General features: G+C 42.7%; 1 protein-coding gene across 3 annotated transcripts in view; it reads right to left on the minus strand.

Annotated features, from left to right (window-relative positions):
* Positions 1-17,700, minus strand: part of GABRB1 (gamma-aminobutyric acid (GABA) A receptor, beta 1) — a 79,067-nt gene that overhangs the window by 17,630 nt on the left and 43,737 nt on the right. For all 3 annotated transcript variants that reach the window (XR_001413374.1, XR_001413373.1, XM_014954349.1), the window contains exons 3-5: positions 2,173-2,310; positions 1,914-2,066; positions 686-936 (exon numbers count right to left, since the gene is read on the minus strand). Coding sequence is in view for 1 of the 3 variants with exons in the window: in XM_014954349.1 (XP_014809835.1) it covers positions 686-936; positions 1,914-2,066; positions 2,173-2,310 (542 nt within the window). In the remaining 2 variants the exon portion in view is untranslated. The remainder of the gene's footprint in view (positions 1-685; positions 937-1,913; positions 2,067-2,172; positions 2,311-17,700) is intronic.

Consider the following 17,700-nt stretch of genomic DNA (forward strand, 5'->3'; position numbering starts at 1 on the left):
TCAGGGAGGTGTTTATTTCTGAAAAACGGGGAAAAGCAGAATAAGTTTATAGAAGTTTGCGAGTACTTGGTGACGTACTGCTAAATTAAATTTTTCTCTGTTAAAAAAGTGCCCATGGTATTTTTTTTCCTGGAGTTTGTCTGGCTTGTTTTTTACAAGGGGGGAGCTGTGGTCTGCTTGAGTTGAGGCTGAGGGAAAAATCCTGACATCTGTGGAAGCTGTTAGAACCTAGCAGCATCCTCCTTGTGTTCCTGGAAGCTGAGTGGCGTGAGCTTCATTCAAGACTCACTGAAGCAACAGTGTCTGTCTTTGCTTTCTATTTTTGGTGAAGTTTCTGTGGGTAAAGAGGAACTCTAGAATAAATATTTATTACATACCACCTTCTATAGCAAAGAAAAATACAGTTGAAATGGTAAATATTTAACTTCCCCCTTGTTTTTATTCTGTGCTGCAAAGAAATGCTTGTGCTGAATATTCATTTGCATTTTCTGTAGTTTCTTACTCTGTTTTCAGTTGAAGACGAAACAAACCATATGTTGCTGTAATCTCCTTAAAATGCAATTTTTCCTTAGACAATCTTAAATGCTTTTGCATGTGTGTTCAAACTGCATTTATCTCTATTGTTATATACATCAACATTGTCACAGCAGAAATAATGCTTAAAATGTTAGCTCGAACGTTTTACCTGGACTCTATTTGTTTCCAGTCTGCCCCTCTCGCCCGTAGCGTGTCCTGCCCTGCCTGCTGCCTTTTTTTGACGTTGGGGTCCTTTCCCAAAGAATATGTAGTTTACAAAGGCGTATTCCAGCAAGGCCAGGAACACGAACACAAAGCACCCCATCAGGTAAATATCTATTGCCTTGACGTAAGGGATCTTTGGCAATGTCTCCCTGAGGTGGGTGCTGATGGTGGTCATGGTCAGCACAGTTGTGATTCCTGTGAAAGGAAGAAGAAGACATGGACTAAGAAGACCAGGAAGGAGGTTTGAGCGTGGAAGGTGTAATGGCAGCATTGCCCAGCTACCGTGCACTTCTCATGCAGATGGATTAACTATGGGATCAGATTCTTAACAGCCAAGGGAATGATTTTTTGCTGGAATGGAAAGGAAGATATCCCTGCAGGCCTGCTGGTAGCACCTTTCTTGGCTTTCCATGCAATAGAGGATGAACGAAATAGCCTCCAAAATCCCAGGCTATCCTGAAACATCTTTCCTTAATTTTTACAATAACTCTGCTAGGAAAGATGGTGTTAGCTGACCTGGATAGCAAAGAGTTGATCACTGGTCTTTCTATGTGAGGAAATGCTTCTCTATTTACAGCAGTAGCCCTGCTTGACCCCACAGGGTGGCTTGCATTGCTCTGGGGAACTGGAATAAGTATTTAGCTGTTGATGGAAAACAGAGGATTGAAAGGAAAACAGGAAGCTTTATGATAAAGTGATGATCTTTGATGAAGACCAAGTGATATATCTACTTGTGCCAAAACAGGTTTTCCTATTAAAGGGTAAAGCAGGTAGCATTGCAGGTAAAGCATTTCTATCTCATTGTGTTATCCGTCACTTATGTGATTCTTTCTTTCTTGTGTGTTTTGTTTCAACTGGATGAAATTAATTTTTTAGTCTGCTGCAATCCCATGTCATTAGTGCATCTAGAGAATAGCTCTAGGCACAGGTGTAATGAGTTGAATTTACAGAGAGGTGGGAAAAAATAGAGGGACAAAATGGCTGGAAGTCAGGCTCCCAAATTAACTGCAGAAAGCAGGGTGACACCTGCCTGCCTTCCTGACAATGAAGACCCTACGCTGCATGTGTAAGATCACAATTAATGCTGCTGCAATCAGCTGGATGGAATTAGTGCTACTCTATTCAAAGGCACTAAGTATCTGTGTAGTTCAGTGAGTTTGAAAAGAAGTTACCTAGAGCAACTCTGGCTGCAGAGGCATCGTAATTGATCCAAAAAGATACCCACGACAGAATTGTGATCAGTGTGGAAGGCATATAGGTTTGCAAAATGAAGTATCCAATATTTCTTTTAAGCCGGAAGCTAAGCGATAATCGGGGATACGCTCCTGAAAGAAAGAAGTCATATAATGACTAATGCCTAGCAAAAGTTAGACACTGATATTTCTGGGTCGGGGAAGGGGAGGGGAGGTTTTTCAAGTAGCCAGTGCTTACCTGTTGTGAATTCCACTCTCTTTGATACCATCTTGTAATCAACGATAGAAAATTGTGGGAGCTCAATGTTATTAACTCCCGTTACTGCCGACTCTCCTCCATTCCAGTAAAACTCAATATCATCAGTAGTGTATCCATCTGAAACAGAAGCACAATTTGATTATTGATTTTTCTTTTTGTTTTATTACTTGACTTAAATAGTTGTGGTTAAAGTGGAAGGAGCTGAAATTGATCAGGAATTCAGCCTTGTTATGGGACATTTCTGTTATACAGAAGCCAGGTAGTATCCTCTGTACCTGGGGGAGCTTCTAGGTGTGGAAAGGGAGAAGACAGAAAACAAGGACAGTATTTAAGATTAAAGAGCAATTTTTAGCGAGCTCTAATACTACTACTTTTTGTTCAGACTTGAGTTGCTCAAATTAACAACAGACTGATATAACATCAGCAAAACTTCTACACTCTCTAGGAGGAGCTCTGACAGTAAAACCAGGTTCAGTTCCCAGCTTTGCATTTGATTTCCTATACAGACTGTGGCAAAATACAGAGTGTGGAGCCAGTGGAGGCAAAGATGATTCTAGAAGAATTCAGCTGCCTGTGCTATTACCTGACAATGTCTGTCAGAGCTGTAGGTATCCCTTTGATATTCATGAAGCATTTTATATTTTAATTAGACTATGCCATCTTTGATCTTCTGTTATCACAGAACTATTTCCTATCAACTTCAAAACTAGCACGTTTCTTTTCTTCCCTTATAACAGCAATGTTGATTTTTTTATCATTTAATTAAAAATTAATTTGTCGTTCTATCACTGGGAATTAACATTATTGTTACCATTTTCAAAAACATTTTGATTAAATTCAAAAGTGACTGAGTTTCAAAAAAAACTCACAACTGATGACATTTTTGAGCTAATATTTAAACTGGTTGCAATTTATTGCATTTTACTACTTTTCTCCGGATATCTACCAAAGGAGAGAACAAGATCTCATCTATTTTTAAACTTTCCCTTCAGGTGTTAGATTTAATCAGGTTTAAATCGTATAGCACAGATCAAATAAAAACACGTGTTTGAACTCAAAGCTTCAGAAAACTTGAGAGTGGTTTTGCCAGCTGAGCCAACTGTGGAAGCCTCTGCAGAGTTAGGAGCTTATCCTTTCATATGCACCAGTAATGCAATTTCTACCTAGGGAAATAAGTCTTGGGATGTCTTTTCCTGTGATAGTGCCTGGTAATCACCTCGTCTCTGGAAGGCTGACTGCATGCAGAACAGGTCTGTAGTTTCCCTGGTGACCACCAGAGAAACTCTCACAACTCGTTGCTGGGCTCAAGGGGACTGCTTGGAAAGTCTGCAGGTATCGAACAGCTATCGTTTGATGCGAACAAGGTGAAGTATCTTATTTGTGAGCTGCTCAGTGCCATGGTTTGCTAACTGTCTGAATTGCCCCCGAAACCGTCTTATGGATCACTGCTGTTTGCTTAAAGCTGTGCTTCCCATTAATTAATGCTTTTTTTTTTTTTTTAATGAACCATCCTGGGGCTGTCACACAGGGCTCTCTGTGTGGCTGGTTTTCATTCCTTCCAGGTAGAAGCCAAAAGGTTTTCACTGCAAAAGGTCAGGGTAACTGCTTGGTAGTGGAGCTTCAGTGTCTGCTTTGAAGGCATTGCACACAAACCATGGGGCCAACAAGAGCCACGAGTGAGGTGTCAGTGATTGAAGGAGGGGATGAAGACTGCTAAGTCTGTTTAACAGACTAAGATTGTCAAGGAGGTGTTAACTTTGTTTTCTTGCAAATCTCTATTATAGAAAATATCTCTTGAATGTTCTCCCTTTTTGAAAAAGATGCAGCAAAATAGAGTAAACAGTCATCTCATCCTAAAAGGGTATTGGTTATCCTCTACATGAAGATATATAGTCATAGTTATTTCTTTGTCTTTAGGGGCTAGAAAGAATAAAGGTGTAGCACTACCCAGAAGTTTCACCAGTACTTTCTGCAAAGTCCCAGGTGAAGGTTTAGATGTGAGAATCCTGGATTCTGCTTCAGAGTTTGGAAGAAAATGCTGGCTCTGATTCTTCTATTCTGTGCCAGTGTTACCTGGGGCCCTTTTCACACCCTCCCTCCAGTTCTGCTCCAATTGTGCTGCTTCCTCAGCTGGTGTGTGCTGGCACCCGTGGCAGAGAGAGCAGTCATCCCCAGTGATCAGCAAGTCCTAACTTTACTTGAGGTCTCCTTAGGCAGCCTCTGCCAGCCTCTCTGCAGTCCCTCTGCCTTCTTGACAGAAGAGGGAGTAGCTATTGCAGATAATTCACCTTTGGGGAAGGAAATTTTATTGTAGATTTAGTTGTTAAAACCACAAAGATCCCAAATAAACCCCTGGGATATCACAGGGCAGATTTCAAAAGGAAGGCAGGTACATATTCCTACAGAAGGATCTGTACTGGTACAGCATGTGGTAATGCTGGACTTCTGCAAAAACAAACCACGGGAGTTTTGTAACATAGCAAATGTGCTTGTCACTAGTCTTGGAAAGGTTACTATGACTTTGGCTGCTAGATAAAAAGTAGAATTACAAGGTTATAAAGTCAATTGACCAAAAGCAAAAACCTTACACGGAAGACTTCAGCTGATGACAAGCCATGACAGCTGGCAGTCCATGTCTTTAACCTTTACAAACTTAAAAACACTTCCAAATACTACAAAAAAATGGATGTAATGTGAGGTACTGCTGTTTCTAACATGCTGATTTGTTCCTTGAATTTACTCCAGTTAAAGCTGGGGGAAATTCTGAGAAAGGGATAGTGATGTCTTTCAATCAAGAGCATTCCCATTTGTTAGCGCTCTTTTTAGAAGAGTAATTGAGCAGGAACATCTTCCTGGGGTTTTGTGCAGAGAGAGCCCCGGTACAATCATGATTGCCTTGACAGTCATTGTAGTAACTCTGGTAGACACTAACAAGGCAGTTCATTCCCTGACGTGATATGATTTTTATTGTGTGATGCTCTTCATTAAGTGCTTTGCACGTTGTGTGAGAGGCGTTGCTTTCATGGCTGATGATGACTCACAGAAGGAGGACTTAGAGGCCCTCGTGTTCCATGTTCCACAGGTGTTGATGTTGCTTTTGGCTTTCCAAATTAGCAAACTCAGGAGGAGCACAGCTGGCTGCGGTTTAAAGACTGGAACCGATCTCAGCTGTGAACAGGGTTAGCAGAGGACAGATCACTCCTCCTTTCTGAAGTGGATGGTGCCTTCCAGTGAGGAGCTGCAGTCACATAAGTTAAGAAACATTCAGTGTGGAGCAGCACTAGCTTCGGGCCAGCAGGCAATGATAAACCCTCATTTCTGGCAGCATATGCCTTCAACGTTTGCGATGGCAGAAAAGCTATTTGAATGATAAATAAGTGGGTCTAGTCTGCGCAGTGGCCAGCTCTAACGTGCTGATTTTTTCACTGAACTTATCTGCACTGCCCAGGTATTCCCTCAGCAGCTTTTTTTCCATGTGATCCTTTTCCCTCTGCATATGTATCCATGTCACTGCTCTAAAGGGATACCTCTGCTTTTGTGACAGAGAGAGCAGTACTTACAACTGAATGGTGATGTCTGAACACAAATTTCATAAAAGTCAAATATTGGGAACCTGAAATATTTCAATTATGTTCATAATAGCTGTCCAGAGTGGTGGTAACTTCGACTGCATATCGTGGTTTTGGCAGGGATGGAGTTGACTCTCTTTTTAGCAGCTGCTGTGGGGCTCTGTTTTGGATTTGAGATGAGGATACTATTGGTAGCGCACTGATGTTTTTGGGCTGTTTCTGAGCGGTCAAGGTCTCTTCTGCTCCTCACACCAGCCCACCAGCAAGCAGACTGGGGGACACAAAAAGCTGGGAGGAGACACAGCTGGGACGGCTTACCCCAGCTGACCAAAGGGATATTTGGGACAAGAGGAAATGGTCTCAAGTTGTGTCAGGGGAGGTTTAGGTTGGATATTAGGAAAAATTTCTTCACTGAAAGGGTTGTCAAGCATTGGAACAGGCTGCCCAGGGAAGTGGTTGAGTCACCATCCCTGAAGGTATTTAAAAGATGGGTAGATACAGTGTTGAGGAACATGGTTTAGCACTAACTTGGCAGTGTTAGGTTAATGGTTGGACTTGATGATCTTAAAGGTCACTTCCAACCAAAATGATTCTATGATTACACACCACATCACATCAGGCTCAGTATATAAAGCTGGGGGAAGAATGTTGAGGAACATGGTTTAGTACTAACTTGGCAGTGTTAGGTTAATGGTTGGACTTGATGATCTTAAAGGTCACTTCCAACCAAAATGATTCTATGATTACACACCACATCACATCAGGCTCAGTATATAAAGCTGGGGGAAGAAAAAGGAAGGGAGAGATGTTTGGATTTAAGGTGTCTTCCCCATTAACCATTACACATGATGGAGTCCTGCTCTCCTGGGGATGGCTGAACACCTGCACATACCACATCACATCAGGCTCAGTATATAAAGCTGGGGGAAGAAAAAGGAAGGGAGAAACGTTTGGATTTACGGTGTTTGTCTTCCCCAGTAACCATTACACATGATGGACCCCTGCTCTCCTGGGGATGGCTGAACACCTGCCTGCCCGTGGCAAGCTGTGAGTGAATTCCTTGTTTTGCTTTGCTTGTTAAACTGTTTTTATCTCAGGTTTTTTTTCCTCACTTTTACTCTCTCCCCGATCCCAACTGGGGGGAGTGGGAGCGGGGATGTGTGGCCCCAGCTGCCGTGGGGTTAAAGGGCCACACTGCACGGGTCCAGAGTTATTTCCATAAATAAGTAATGCCATGAGATAAATATAATTTAGCTGATGTAATAACGCGAGTTGATGTAATTCGGCTATGCCCGTTCCCTAAAAACCTGAACTGGGGGTGGGCGAGCTCCGGCGTGGTTCTGTCACCCCTCCCGGTGGCCACCGGAGGGCGCCCACGCTCCGCGGCCGGTCCGGTCCCCAGCGCTGCCGGCCCCGGGGCAACCCCGCTCGGGACCTGCCGGCCCCGGGGCCGGGTTACAAAAAAATGGATGTAATGTGAGGTACTGCTGTTTCTAACATGCTGATTTGTTCCTTGAATTTACTCCAGTTAAAGCTGGGGGAAATTCTGAGAAAGGGATAGTGATGTCTTTCAATCAAGAGCATTCCCATTTGTTAGCGCTCTTTTTAGAAGAGTAATTGAGCAGGAACATCTTCCTGGGGTTTTGTGCAGAGAGAGCCCCGGTACAATCATGATTGCCTTGACAGTCATTGTAGTAACTCTGGTAGACACTAACAAGGCAGTTCATTCCCTGACGTGATATGATTTTTATTGTGTGATGCTCTTCATTAAGTGCTTTGCACGTTGTGTGAGAGGCGTTGCTTTCATGGCTGATGATGACTCACAGAAGGAGGACTTAGAGGCCCTCGTGTTCCATGTTCCACAGGTGTTGATGTTGCTTTTGGCTTTCCAAATTAGCAAACTCAGGAGGAGCACAGCTGGCTGCGGTTTAAAGACTGGAACCGATCTCAGCTGTGAACAGGGTTAGCAGAGGACAGATCTCTCCTCCTTTCTGAAGTGGATGGTGCCTTCCAGTGAGGAGCTGCAGTCACATAAGTTAAGAAACATTCAGTGTGGAGCAGCACTAGCTTCGGGCCAGCAGGCAATGATAAACCCTCATTTCTGGCAGCATATGCCTTCAACGTTTGCGATGGCAGAAAAGCTATTTGAATGATAAATAAGTGGGTCTAGTCTGCGCAGTGGCCAGCTCTAACGTGCTGATTTTTTCACTGAACTTATCTGCACTGCCCAGGTATTCCCTCAGCAGCTTTTTTTCCATGTGATCCTTTTCCCTCTGCATATGTATCCATGTCACTGCTCTAAAGGGATACCTCTGCTTTTGTGACAGAGAGAGCAGTACTTACAACTGAATGGTGATGTCTGAACACAAATTTCATAAAAGTCAAATATTGGGAACCTGAAATATTTCAATTATGTTCATAATAGCTGTCCAGAGTGGTGGTAACTTCGACTGCATATCGTGGTTTTGGCAGGGATGGAGTTGACTCTCTTTTTAGCAGCTGCTGTGGGGCTCTGTTTTGGATTTGAGATGAGGATACTATTGGTAGCGCACTGATGTTTTTGGGCTGTTTCTGAGCGGTCAAGGTCTCTTCTGCTCCTCACACCAGCCCACCAGCAAGCAGACTGGGGGACACAAAAAGCTGGGAGGAGACACAGCTGGGACGGCTTACCCCAGCTGACCAAAGGGATATTTAGGACAAGAGGAAATGGTCTCAAGTTGTGTCAGGGGAGGTTTAGGTTGGATATTAGGAAAAATTTCTTCACTGAAAGGGTTGTCAAGCATTGGAACAGGCTGCCCAGGGAAGTGGTTGAGTCACCATCCCTGAAGGTATTTAAAAGATGGGTAGATATAATGTTGAGGAACATGGTTTAGTACTAACTTGGCAGTGTTAGGTTAATGGTTTGATTTGATGATCTTAAAGGTCACTTCCAACCAAAATGATTACATACCACATCACATCAGGCTCAGTATATAAAGCTGGGGGAAGAAAAAGGAAGGGAGAAACGTTTGGATTTACGGTGTTTGTCTTCCCCAGTAACCATTACACATGATGGACCCCTGCTCTCCTGGGGATGGCTGAACACCTGCCTGCCCGTGGCAAGCTGTGAGTGAATTCCTTGTTTTGCTTTGCTTGTTAAACTGTTTTTATCTCAGGTTTTTTTTCCTCACTTTTACTCTCTCCCCGATCCCAACTGGGGGGAGTGGGAGCGGGGATGTGTGGCCCCAGCTGCCGTGGGGTTAAAGGGCCACACTGCACGGGTCCAGAGTTATTTCCATAAATAAGTAATGCCATGAGATAAATATAATTTAGCTGATGTAATAACGCGAGTTGATGTAATTCGGCTATGCCCGTTCCCTAAAAACCTGAACTGGGGGTGGTTTTTATCTCAGGTTTTTTTTCCTCACTTTTACTCTCTCCCCGATCCCAACTGGGGGGAGTGGGAGCGGGGCTGTGTGGCCCCAGCTGCCGTGGGGTTAAAGGGCCACACTGCACGGGTCTAGAGTTATTTCCCTAAATACGTAATGCCATGAAATAAATATCATTTAGCTGATGTAATAATACGAGTTGATCTAATTCAGCTACGCCCGTTCCCTAAAAACCTGAACTGGGGGTGGGCGAGCTCCGGCGTGGTTCTGTCACCCCTCCCGGTGGCCACCGGAGGGCGCCCACGCTCCGCGGCCGGTCCGGTCCCCAGCGCTGCCGGCCCCGGGGCAACCCCGCTCGGGACCTGCCGGCCCCGGGGCCGGGTTATGGCAATTAGAGGGACGGCAATTAGAGGGGAGCCGGGTTTTCGGGGTGGGGATGTGCTTGGCGTCAGCAGCTCCTTTGGGTGGTTCGGACTCTGTACGGAACGTGCCTTGGGATTTAAACACATTTCTTCAAGTGCCTTGGGATTTAAACACATTTCTTCCATATTTCTGGTTTCTGGGCTGACATCCCCAGCAGTCCAGCCCACTTAATCAAAACAAATTCCCCAGGATTTCTGTGTGTGCTTCTGTTGACCTAAATAATAAGTAATTGCTAAGATGTTTTTTTATTATTATTATTAATAAAGCTCCCATGAAAATTATTTAAGCCTTTGTTTACTTGCTAGATTCTTTTCCAGCTTCAAACCCATTCAAATATATTTAATTGCCCTCAAGATATTAAACTTCTTCCTAGAAAATAGTGTCTAGAAAAGATAATATAGTCCTTGATGTGCCAACACTTTTTTTTTTTTACTTCTCGACCAGCAGCTGAGAGTTTAAGTGAGAGCACTTAGGCAGAAATACCACAGATCTAAAAAGTAACTAGATTGCAAGAAATAGGTTATGTATAAATCTTGCTGCTCGCAGGAAAAAATATTTTAGAAATGTTGCTGACATTGTGATATAGCTGAGGTTAACAGTGTATTAGATGTTAATGTCACCAGGCTGTTTCATTTCCCAGCACAGCACTTACCATCTCAAATACCCCTGGGATAAACAAAGATCTGTACTATATTACCTCAACAAGTAAAGTCATGGTTCTACCATCACCACCAATTCCACAGGGATGCCCAAACGGAGCCTCATTTTCCTTCTGATTCTCCAGGGCAGGCAGCTCCGAAACACCCAGCAACAGGGTCTCTGCCTCAGGGATGGGAGTCTGAATCAATCAATTCAAAAGAATATTTCTACTCTGTGTGCCCCCAAAGCATTTAGCCTTGTGTAAAGAACATGAGGCTGAAACCCAACCCTCCTCCACCGCTACTGGATCATCCCCTTCCTAACAACTTAGTCTGCATGTATTCTTACACTATCATTTTTCTTGTTTCACAGTTATTATTCCTACAACTGTATTCAAACAGCGAGATAAAGCATTGCTTCCACACACCACTGAGGTGGGCCATACAGGGGTAGATTTGTTGCACTATTTCAACTTGAACCCAACATGTGAAGGGGACACAGCAAATCTGAAGATGTGTTTTGGAAAGTAGTGTCACTAGTTAACTAGTTAAGGTGATAGAATGGCTTGAAAAGGCTCCCTGCCACCTGTGTTTGAGTGAGTGTTTGTAGCTATAAGTGACTTTAATTTTTTTTTTTCCACTGAGAAATACTTTCAATAGGCAGATGGCAGATGTTGACCTTGTTCAGAAGCTATCATATATTTGCAGAATAAGAAACTATCCAGGTTATTAAATACAATGATACCATTTCTGACTTGAGGTAACAAAGGGCAGAACACTTATTGGAGGACTTTACTGGGGAAATATCACCATGTACATCCTATTCTAGTGTCATATATGTGTGGTGCTGGTCACTGTCAGAGACAAGATGATGGGTGAGATGGACATTCATCTGAGGACAGCAGTTGAGGGTCTGTCATCTTCCACTGCCCCCTGGTTTGCCCATTTTGTGTCTTTCACCTTTACAACTTGTATTTTTACTTCATCCCTGGAGTGATGATTTTTGGTCTGATGTTGAAAGCCTCTGACTTTACACATCTTTGTGTAATTAATGTGAATTAATTTGCAATTAGAAACTACTGTTTATGCCCATGCATATTGTGTAGTAATAAGAAGTGGTCAAAATGTCACTGAAAACTCAGAGCTCTCTCATATCCTCAGTGAGCAGTGCCAGTGATTTAGCTTTGGGCTTGAGACATTTTGATGACTTGCCTCAAAATTAGGAGCAATAATATTGCTTTTTAAACTTTTTTAACAAAGTAAGTGTGCAGTATGTGCTACTGGCTGTTGTCTTCTTGTCTAGGCTAGACACTTGTGTAATTGTATGTGTAGTGTATAGATGGACAACTGCTGTTAACAGATCAGCCCTAAGAAGGACAGCCATCATACATCAGTTTCTATAGACCTTTAAGTTGTTTCTTGGTTTATAATCTAGTTTGAGTGGCTTTGAAGCATAGAGTTTTAAAATGGTACTTTAGTAGTCACAGCCGCTGAGGATCTGTTTGTTCAACTGCTTCCATGTTTCTGGCCTCTTTGGCTGAATTTTCTTCTCCTGTGGGGCTGAAACCAGCAAAGTTCTGAATCGCACCATCATGTTCTTATCTAAAGGCTAGTCAACAGCAATCAGGGCAGAAGCTATGTGTGAGGAGATTAACCCCCATAGCTTTGTTGCCTTGCATCCAGGTTCACTTGCTGCTGGTACCAGACTGTCCTTGAGAGTTTGGAGTTGGGAAGAGGGGGGTTGTTTCTTTCCAGTAGCATGTGTCAGAAATCCCAGTCATCTTCTCTTGCTTTCATTCTGAGATGCTTTTTCATGAACCTGTTTTAAGCTTTCTCCTTGTCTCTTTCTTCTTTTCCTTTTGACTGGACACTTCTGCTGGATACTGCCTGTATCCCAACCTGCGGAAGGTTGAACAGAAACTCCTGACCTCTTCTGGTGAAGTTTTCTTGGTTGTTTTTTTTCCTCTTTATCTTCTACCCTTCATTCCCCCCTAGTTTGAGGAGGAGGGGAAAAAAATCCATCTTCAGGAGCACCAAAATGCAGATCACTAAATGTTCTGCTCAGGTTCTGGCAGTGCAGGCTGGGAGTGCCTGACTTGGGATGTCGAGAGGGTCCTGACCTCTCTTGGAAGCCCAGTGGTGCAGTCCTTCACCTCTTTTGCTACCTCAAAGGACTTCCACACCTTCATGAGTTTGTTTGCAGTGCTGTCAGGAGCACTCTTTATGTAGAGGTTATAAGTCCAATGCAAATCACCCCTTTCATCCTTCGGTTTCCTCCTAGAAGCGCTGTACAATAGATGGCTGTCCCAGTCTGAGCCGTAATCCTGGAAGTTTTTTCTGACTTGTGTTGCTTTACAAAGTTGAAAAGAGAACAGCACTATTTATAAGTACATTATGTAAACATTAGCACCAGAGGTCCAGCTGCTTAGCATTCAATTAATTTGGTTCAGTCAATATTGCATGGTACATAGTTTTGTTTGCTCGTATTGTAAACACATCTTGCCCTTGAGTACTTATTTCATTTGACTAATTAAGATCTACTTCTAAGTGCTCCCATTTTGTTGCCAGGCAGGCTCCCTCAATTTCAGATACAGCTGTTGTAGTCGGTGAAAAAGACATTTGAAATCCAGGTCCATCTGGTTTGTGCTCCATCGTGTCTGGCCAAAACCTGCTGCTGTTTAAGGCAGTAGGGCTTCTGCTTTCAGGAGGACTCGGGCTGCATATGAGTGAGGACATGTTGTGTTTCCCACTTATGCCAGCATGGTTTGTGCAAGTACACCTTATATTCCCATGCAATATTGTGTTCTCCTTTTAAAAACGTAATTACTTAATTCAGGTGCTTAAATTTTTCAGAGAGGTAAATACTGAGGTAAGTACGAGACCAGTGCGCTTGGGCTTTTTAGGTAAACGATGAGAATGAAGTTTTCATGGTGGTCTCAGTCACTGTTCTGATACTGTTAAGTAGCTGAATTTTTAATTCATGAGCAATTGTAGAAAGATTTAAAGCTATACTGAGCTGCACGAAATTTTTTGTTCAGGCAAAATTAAGAGTAATTGAATGAAATCCAGTGCTTTTCTAAACAATATTAATTTCAAATAAAAATACCAACTATTTTGACTTTTGAAAAGGAAATATTGACTCTTTTTAGAAAATATTACATTTTTTCTGCATGCATATTTTGCTAAAATAGTCACACATTACTGAATCGATACAATTCACTGTGGAAAAATCCTTGCCTGAAAAATACCATGTTGTTCTTTTTGACATTGTTACAAGACCATCAAAGGAAGTTTAGATTTGACTGTTGTTTTAAAACTTTGTCACCGATCCACTTTACTTCTGTAACCATAAGTAAATGCTAGTTCTGTAGTGCCAAGAAATTGGAGCAAGAAAGTCCTACAAAGAACAAAAACTTAGGAAACAGTACATCCAGGTCTGTACTTGGTAACAGATTTATCACTGTAACGGAAAAAAAATAAAAGGACCTTCAGACTGAAGCTGGTCTAGGTTCTACAGAGATGACTCCCATTGCTTATGAAGGTGGAATGGCATTGACTTCTCTGAGGAAATTTACCTCCACTAAGGCACTGAGATAAGCCACCATCATTTTAAACACCTTGACACATACTGCAGGCCCACAGCTGGGCTAAGCAGCGCAAGCTCCCGGCATTTTTTGGGCTGCCTGTGTTGCTGAGACTGATTTTGTGCCAGCAATGATTAGGAGCAAAATAGCAAAAGTACAGTAGAAAATAGCAAAATTCTGTTGCTCCTGAGAAAACACACCACTTTTCATCCCTAGACTTTAATGCTGTACAGAATCAATCCATCTCCATTTTGCAGGGAGACGTGAAATACATAAAGGGGAAATATAGAAGGAATATATCACTTTACCAACATGTTGCATTATTCATTTCACCCAATACAGGGTATGTAGAGAAATGTTAGACCTTGCTAGTCCGGTATGACTATACAGCTCCAGCCAATAATCAGAATTATAAAGTTGGATGTTCCCTTGGGCAATGAACAGGCTGGGTTCAGGAGCAGAGTATGGTCCTGCACCGAGGACTTGAATGGCTTCTTGGACACCAAGGTGTCCATGATACTGGTATGGCTACCGTTTTTCTTTAAACGCTAAAGAATGAGCAAGGGATTTCTGTGGCTAAAAGTGCAGGCTAAAGTCAAGGTGGGCGAGCTCCGGCGTGGTTCTGTCGCCCCTCCCGGTGGCCACCGGAGGGCGCCCACGCTCCGCGGCCGGTCCGGTCCCCAGCGCTGCCGGCCCCGGGGCCAGGTTATGGCAATTAGAGGGCCGTCAATTAGAGGGACGCCGAGTTTTCGGGGTGGGGATGTGCTTGGCGTCAGCAGCTGCTTTGGGTGGCTCGGACTCTGTACGGAGCGTGCCTTGGGATTTAAACACGTATCTTCAAGTGCCTTGGGATTTAAACACATTTCCTCCATATTTCTGGTTTCCTGGCTGACATCCCCAGCAGTCCAGCCCACTTAATCAAAACAAATTCCCCAGGATTTCTGTGTGTGCTTCTGTTGACCTAAATAATAAGTAATTGCTAAGATGTTTTTTTATTATTATTATTAATAAAGCTCCCATGAAAATTATTTAAGCCTTTGTTTACTTGCTAGATTCTTTTCCAGCTTCAAACCCATTCAAATATATTTAATTGCCCTCAAGATATTAAACTTCTTCCTAGAAAATAGTGTCTAGAAATGATAATATAGTCCTTGATGTGCCAACACTTTTTTTTTTTTACTTCTCGACCAGCAGCTGAGAGTTTAAGTGAGAGCACTTAGGCAGAAATACCACAGATCTAAAAAGTAACTAGATTGCAAGAAATAGGTTATGTATAAATCTTGCTGCTCGCAGGAAAAAATATTTTAGAAATGTTGCTGACATTGTGATATAGCTGAGGTTAACAGTGTATTAGATGTTAATGTCACCAGGCTGTTTCATTTCCCAGCACAGCACTTACCATCTCAAATACCCCTGGGATAAACAAAGATCTGTACTATATTACCTCAACAAGTAAAGTCATGGTTCTACCATCACCACCAATTCCACAGGGATGCCCAAACGGAGCCTCATTTTCCTTCTGATTCTCCAGGGCAGGCAGCTCCGAAACACCCAGCAACAGGGTCTCTGCCTCAGGGATGGGAGTCTGAATCAATCAATTCAAAAGAATATTTCTACTCTGTGTGCCCCCAAAGCATTTAGCCTTGTGTAAAGAACATGAGGCTGAAACCCAACCCTCCTCCACCGCTACTGGATCATCCCCTTCCTAACAACTTAGTCTGCATGTATTCTTACACTATCATTTTTCTTGTTTCACAGTTATTATTCCTACAACTGTATTCAAACAGCGAGATAAAGCATTGCTTCCACACACCACTGAGGTGGGCCATACAGGGGTAGATTTGTTGCACTATTTCAACTTGAACCCAACATGTGAAGGGGACACAGCAAATCTGAAGATGTGTTTTGGAAAGTAGTGTCACTAGTTAACTAGTTAAGGTGATAGAATGGCTTGAAAAGGCTCCCTGCCACCTGTGTTTGAGTGAGTGTTTGTAGCTATAAGTGACTTTAATTTTTTTTTTTCCACTGAGAAATACTTTCAATAGGCAGATGGCAGATGTTGACCTTGTTCAGAAGCTATCATATATTTGCAGAATAAGAAACTATCCAGGTTATTAAATACAATGATACCATTTCTGACTTGAGGTAACAAAGGGCAGAACACTTATTGGAGGACTTTACTGGGGAAATATCACCATGTACATCCTATTCTAGTGTCATATATGTGTGGTGCTGGTCACTGTCAGAGACAAGATGATGGGTGAGATGGACATTCATCTGAGGACAGCAGTTGAGGGTCTGTCATCTTCCACTGCCCCCTGGTTTGCCCATTTTGTGTCTTTCACCTTTACAACTTGTATTTTTACTTCATCCCTGGAGTGATGATTTTTGGTCTGATGTTGAAAGCCTCTGACTTTACACATCTTTGTGTAATTAATGTGAATTAATTTGCAATTAGAAACTACTGTTTATGCCCATGCATATTGTGTAGTAATAAGAAGTGGTCAAAATGTCACTGAAAACTCAGAGCTCTCTCATATCCTCAGTGAGCAGTGCCAGTGATTTAGCTTTGGGCTTGAGACATTTTGATGACTTGCCTCAAAATTAGGAGCAATAATATTGCTTTTTAAACTTTTTTAACAAAGTAAGTGTGCAGTATGTGCTACTGGCTGTTGTCTTCTTGTCTAGGCTAGACACTTGTGTAATTGTATGTGTAGTGTATAGATGGACAACTGCTGTTAACAGATCAGCCCTAAGAAGGACAGCCATCATACATCAGTTTCTATAGACCTTTAAGTTGTTTCTTGGTTTATAATCTAGTTTGAGTGGCTTTGAAGCATAGAGTTTTAAAATGGTACTTTAGTAGTCACAGCCGCTGAGGATCTGTTTGTTCAACTGCTTCCATGTTTCTGGCCTCTTTGGCTGAATTTTCTTCTCCTGTGGGGCTGAAACCAGCAAAGTTCTGAATCGCACCATCATGTTCTTATCTAAAGGCTAGTCAACAGCAATCAGGGCAGAAGCTATGTGTGAGGAGATTAACCCCCATAGCTTTGTTGCCTTGCATCCAGGTTCACTTGCTGCTGGTACCAGACTGTCCTTGAGAGTTTGGAGTTGGGAAGAGGGGGGTTGTTTCTTTCCAGTAGCATGTGTCAGAAATCCCAGTCATCTTCTCTTGCTTTCATTCTGAGATGCTTTTTCATGAACCTGTTTTAAGCTTTCTCCTTGTCTCTTTCTTCTTTTCCTTTTGACTGGACACTTCTGCTGGATACTGCCTGTATCCCAACCTGCGGAAGGTTGAACAGAAACTCCTGACCTCTTCTGGTGAAGTTTTCTTGGTTGTTTTTTTTCCTCTTTATCTTCTACCCTTCATTCCCCCCTAGTTTGAGGAGGAGGGGAAAAAAATCCATCTTCAGGAGCACCAAAATGCAGATCACTAAATGTTCTGCTCAGGTTCTGGCAGTGCAGGCTGGGAGTGCCTGACTTGGGATGTCGAGAGGGTCCTGACCTCTCTTGGAAGCCCAGTGGTGCAGTCCTTCACCTCTTTTGCTACCTCAAAGGACTTCCACACCTTCATGAGTTTGTTTGCAGTGCTGTCAGGAGCACTCTTTATGTAGAGGTTATAAGTCCAATGCAAATCACCCCTTTCATCCTTCGGTTTCCTCCTAGAAGCGCTGTACAATAGATGGCTGTCCCAGTCTGAGCCGTAATCCTGGAAGTTTTTTCTGACTTGTGTTGCTTTACAAAGTTGAAAAGAGAACAGCACTATTTATAAGTACATTATGTAAACATTAGCACCAGAGGTCCAGCTGCTTAGCATTCAATTAATTTGGTTCAGTCAATATTGCATGGTACATAGTTTTGTTTGCTCGTATTGTAAACACATCTTGCCCTTGAGTACTTATTTCATTTGACTAATTAAGATCTA

This window comes from Calidris pugnax, unplaced genomic scaffold, assembly GCF_001431845.1.
Source record: "Calidris pugnax isolate Ruff unplaced genomic scaffold, ASM143184v1 scaffold67, whole genome shotgun sequence".
NCBI lineage: Eukaryota > Metazoa > Chordata > Aves > Charadriiformes > Scolopacidae > Calidris > Calidris pugnax.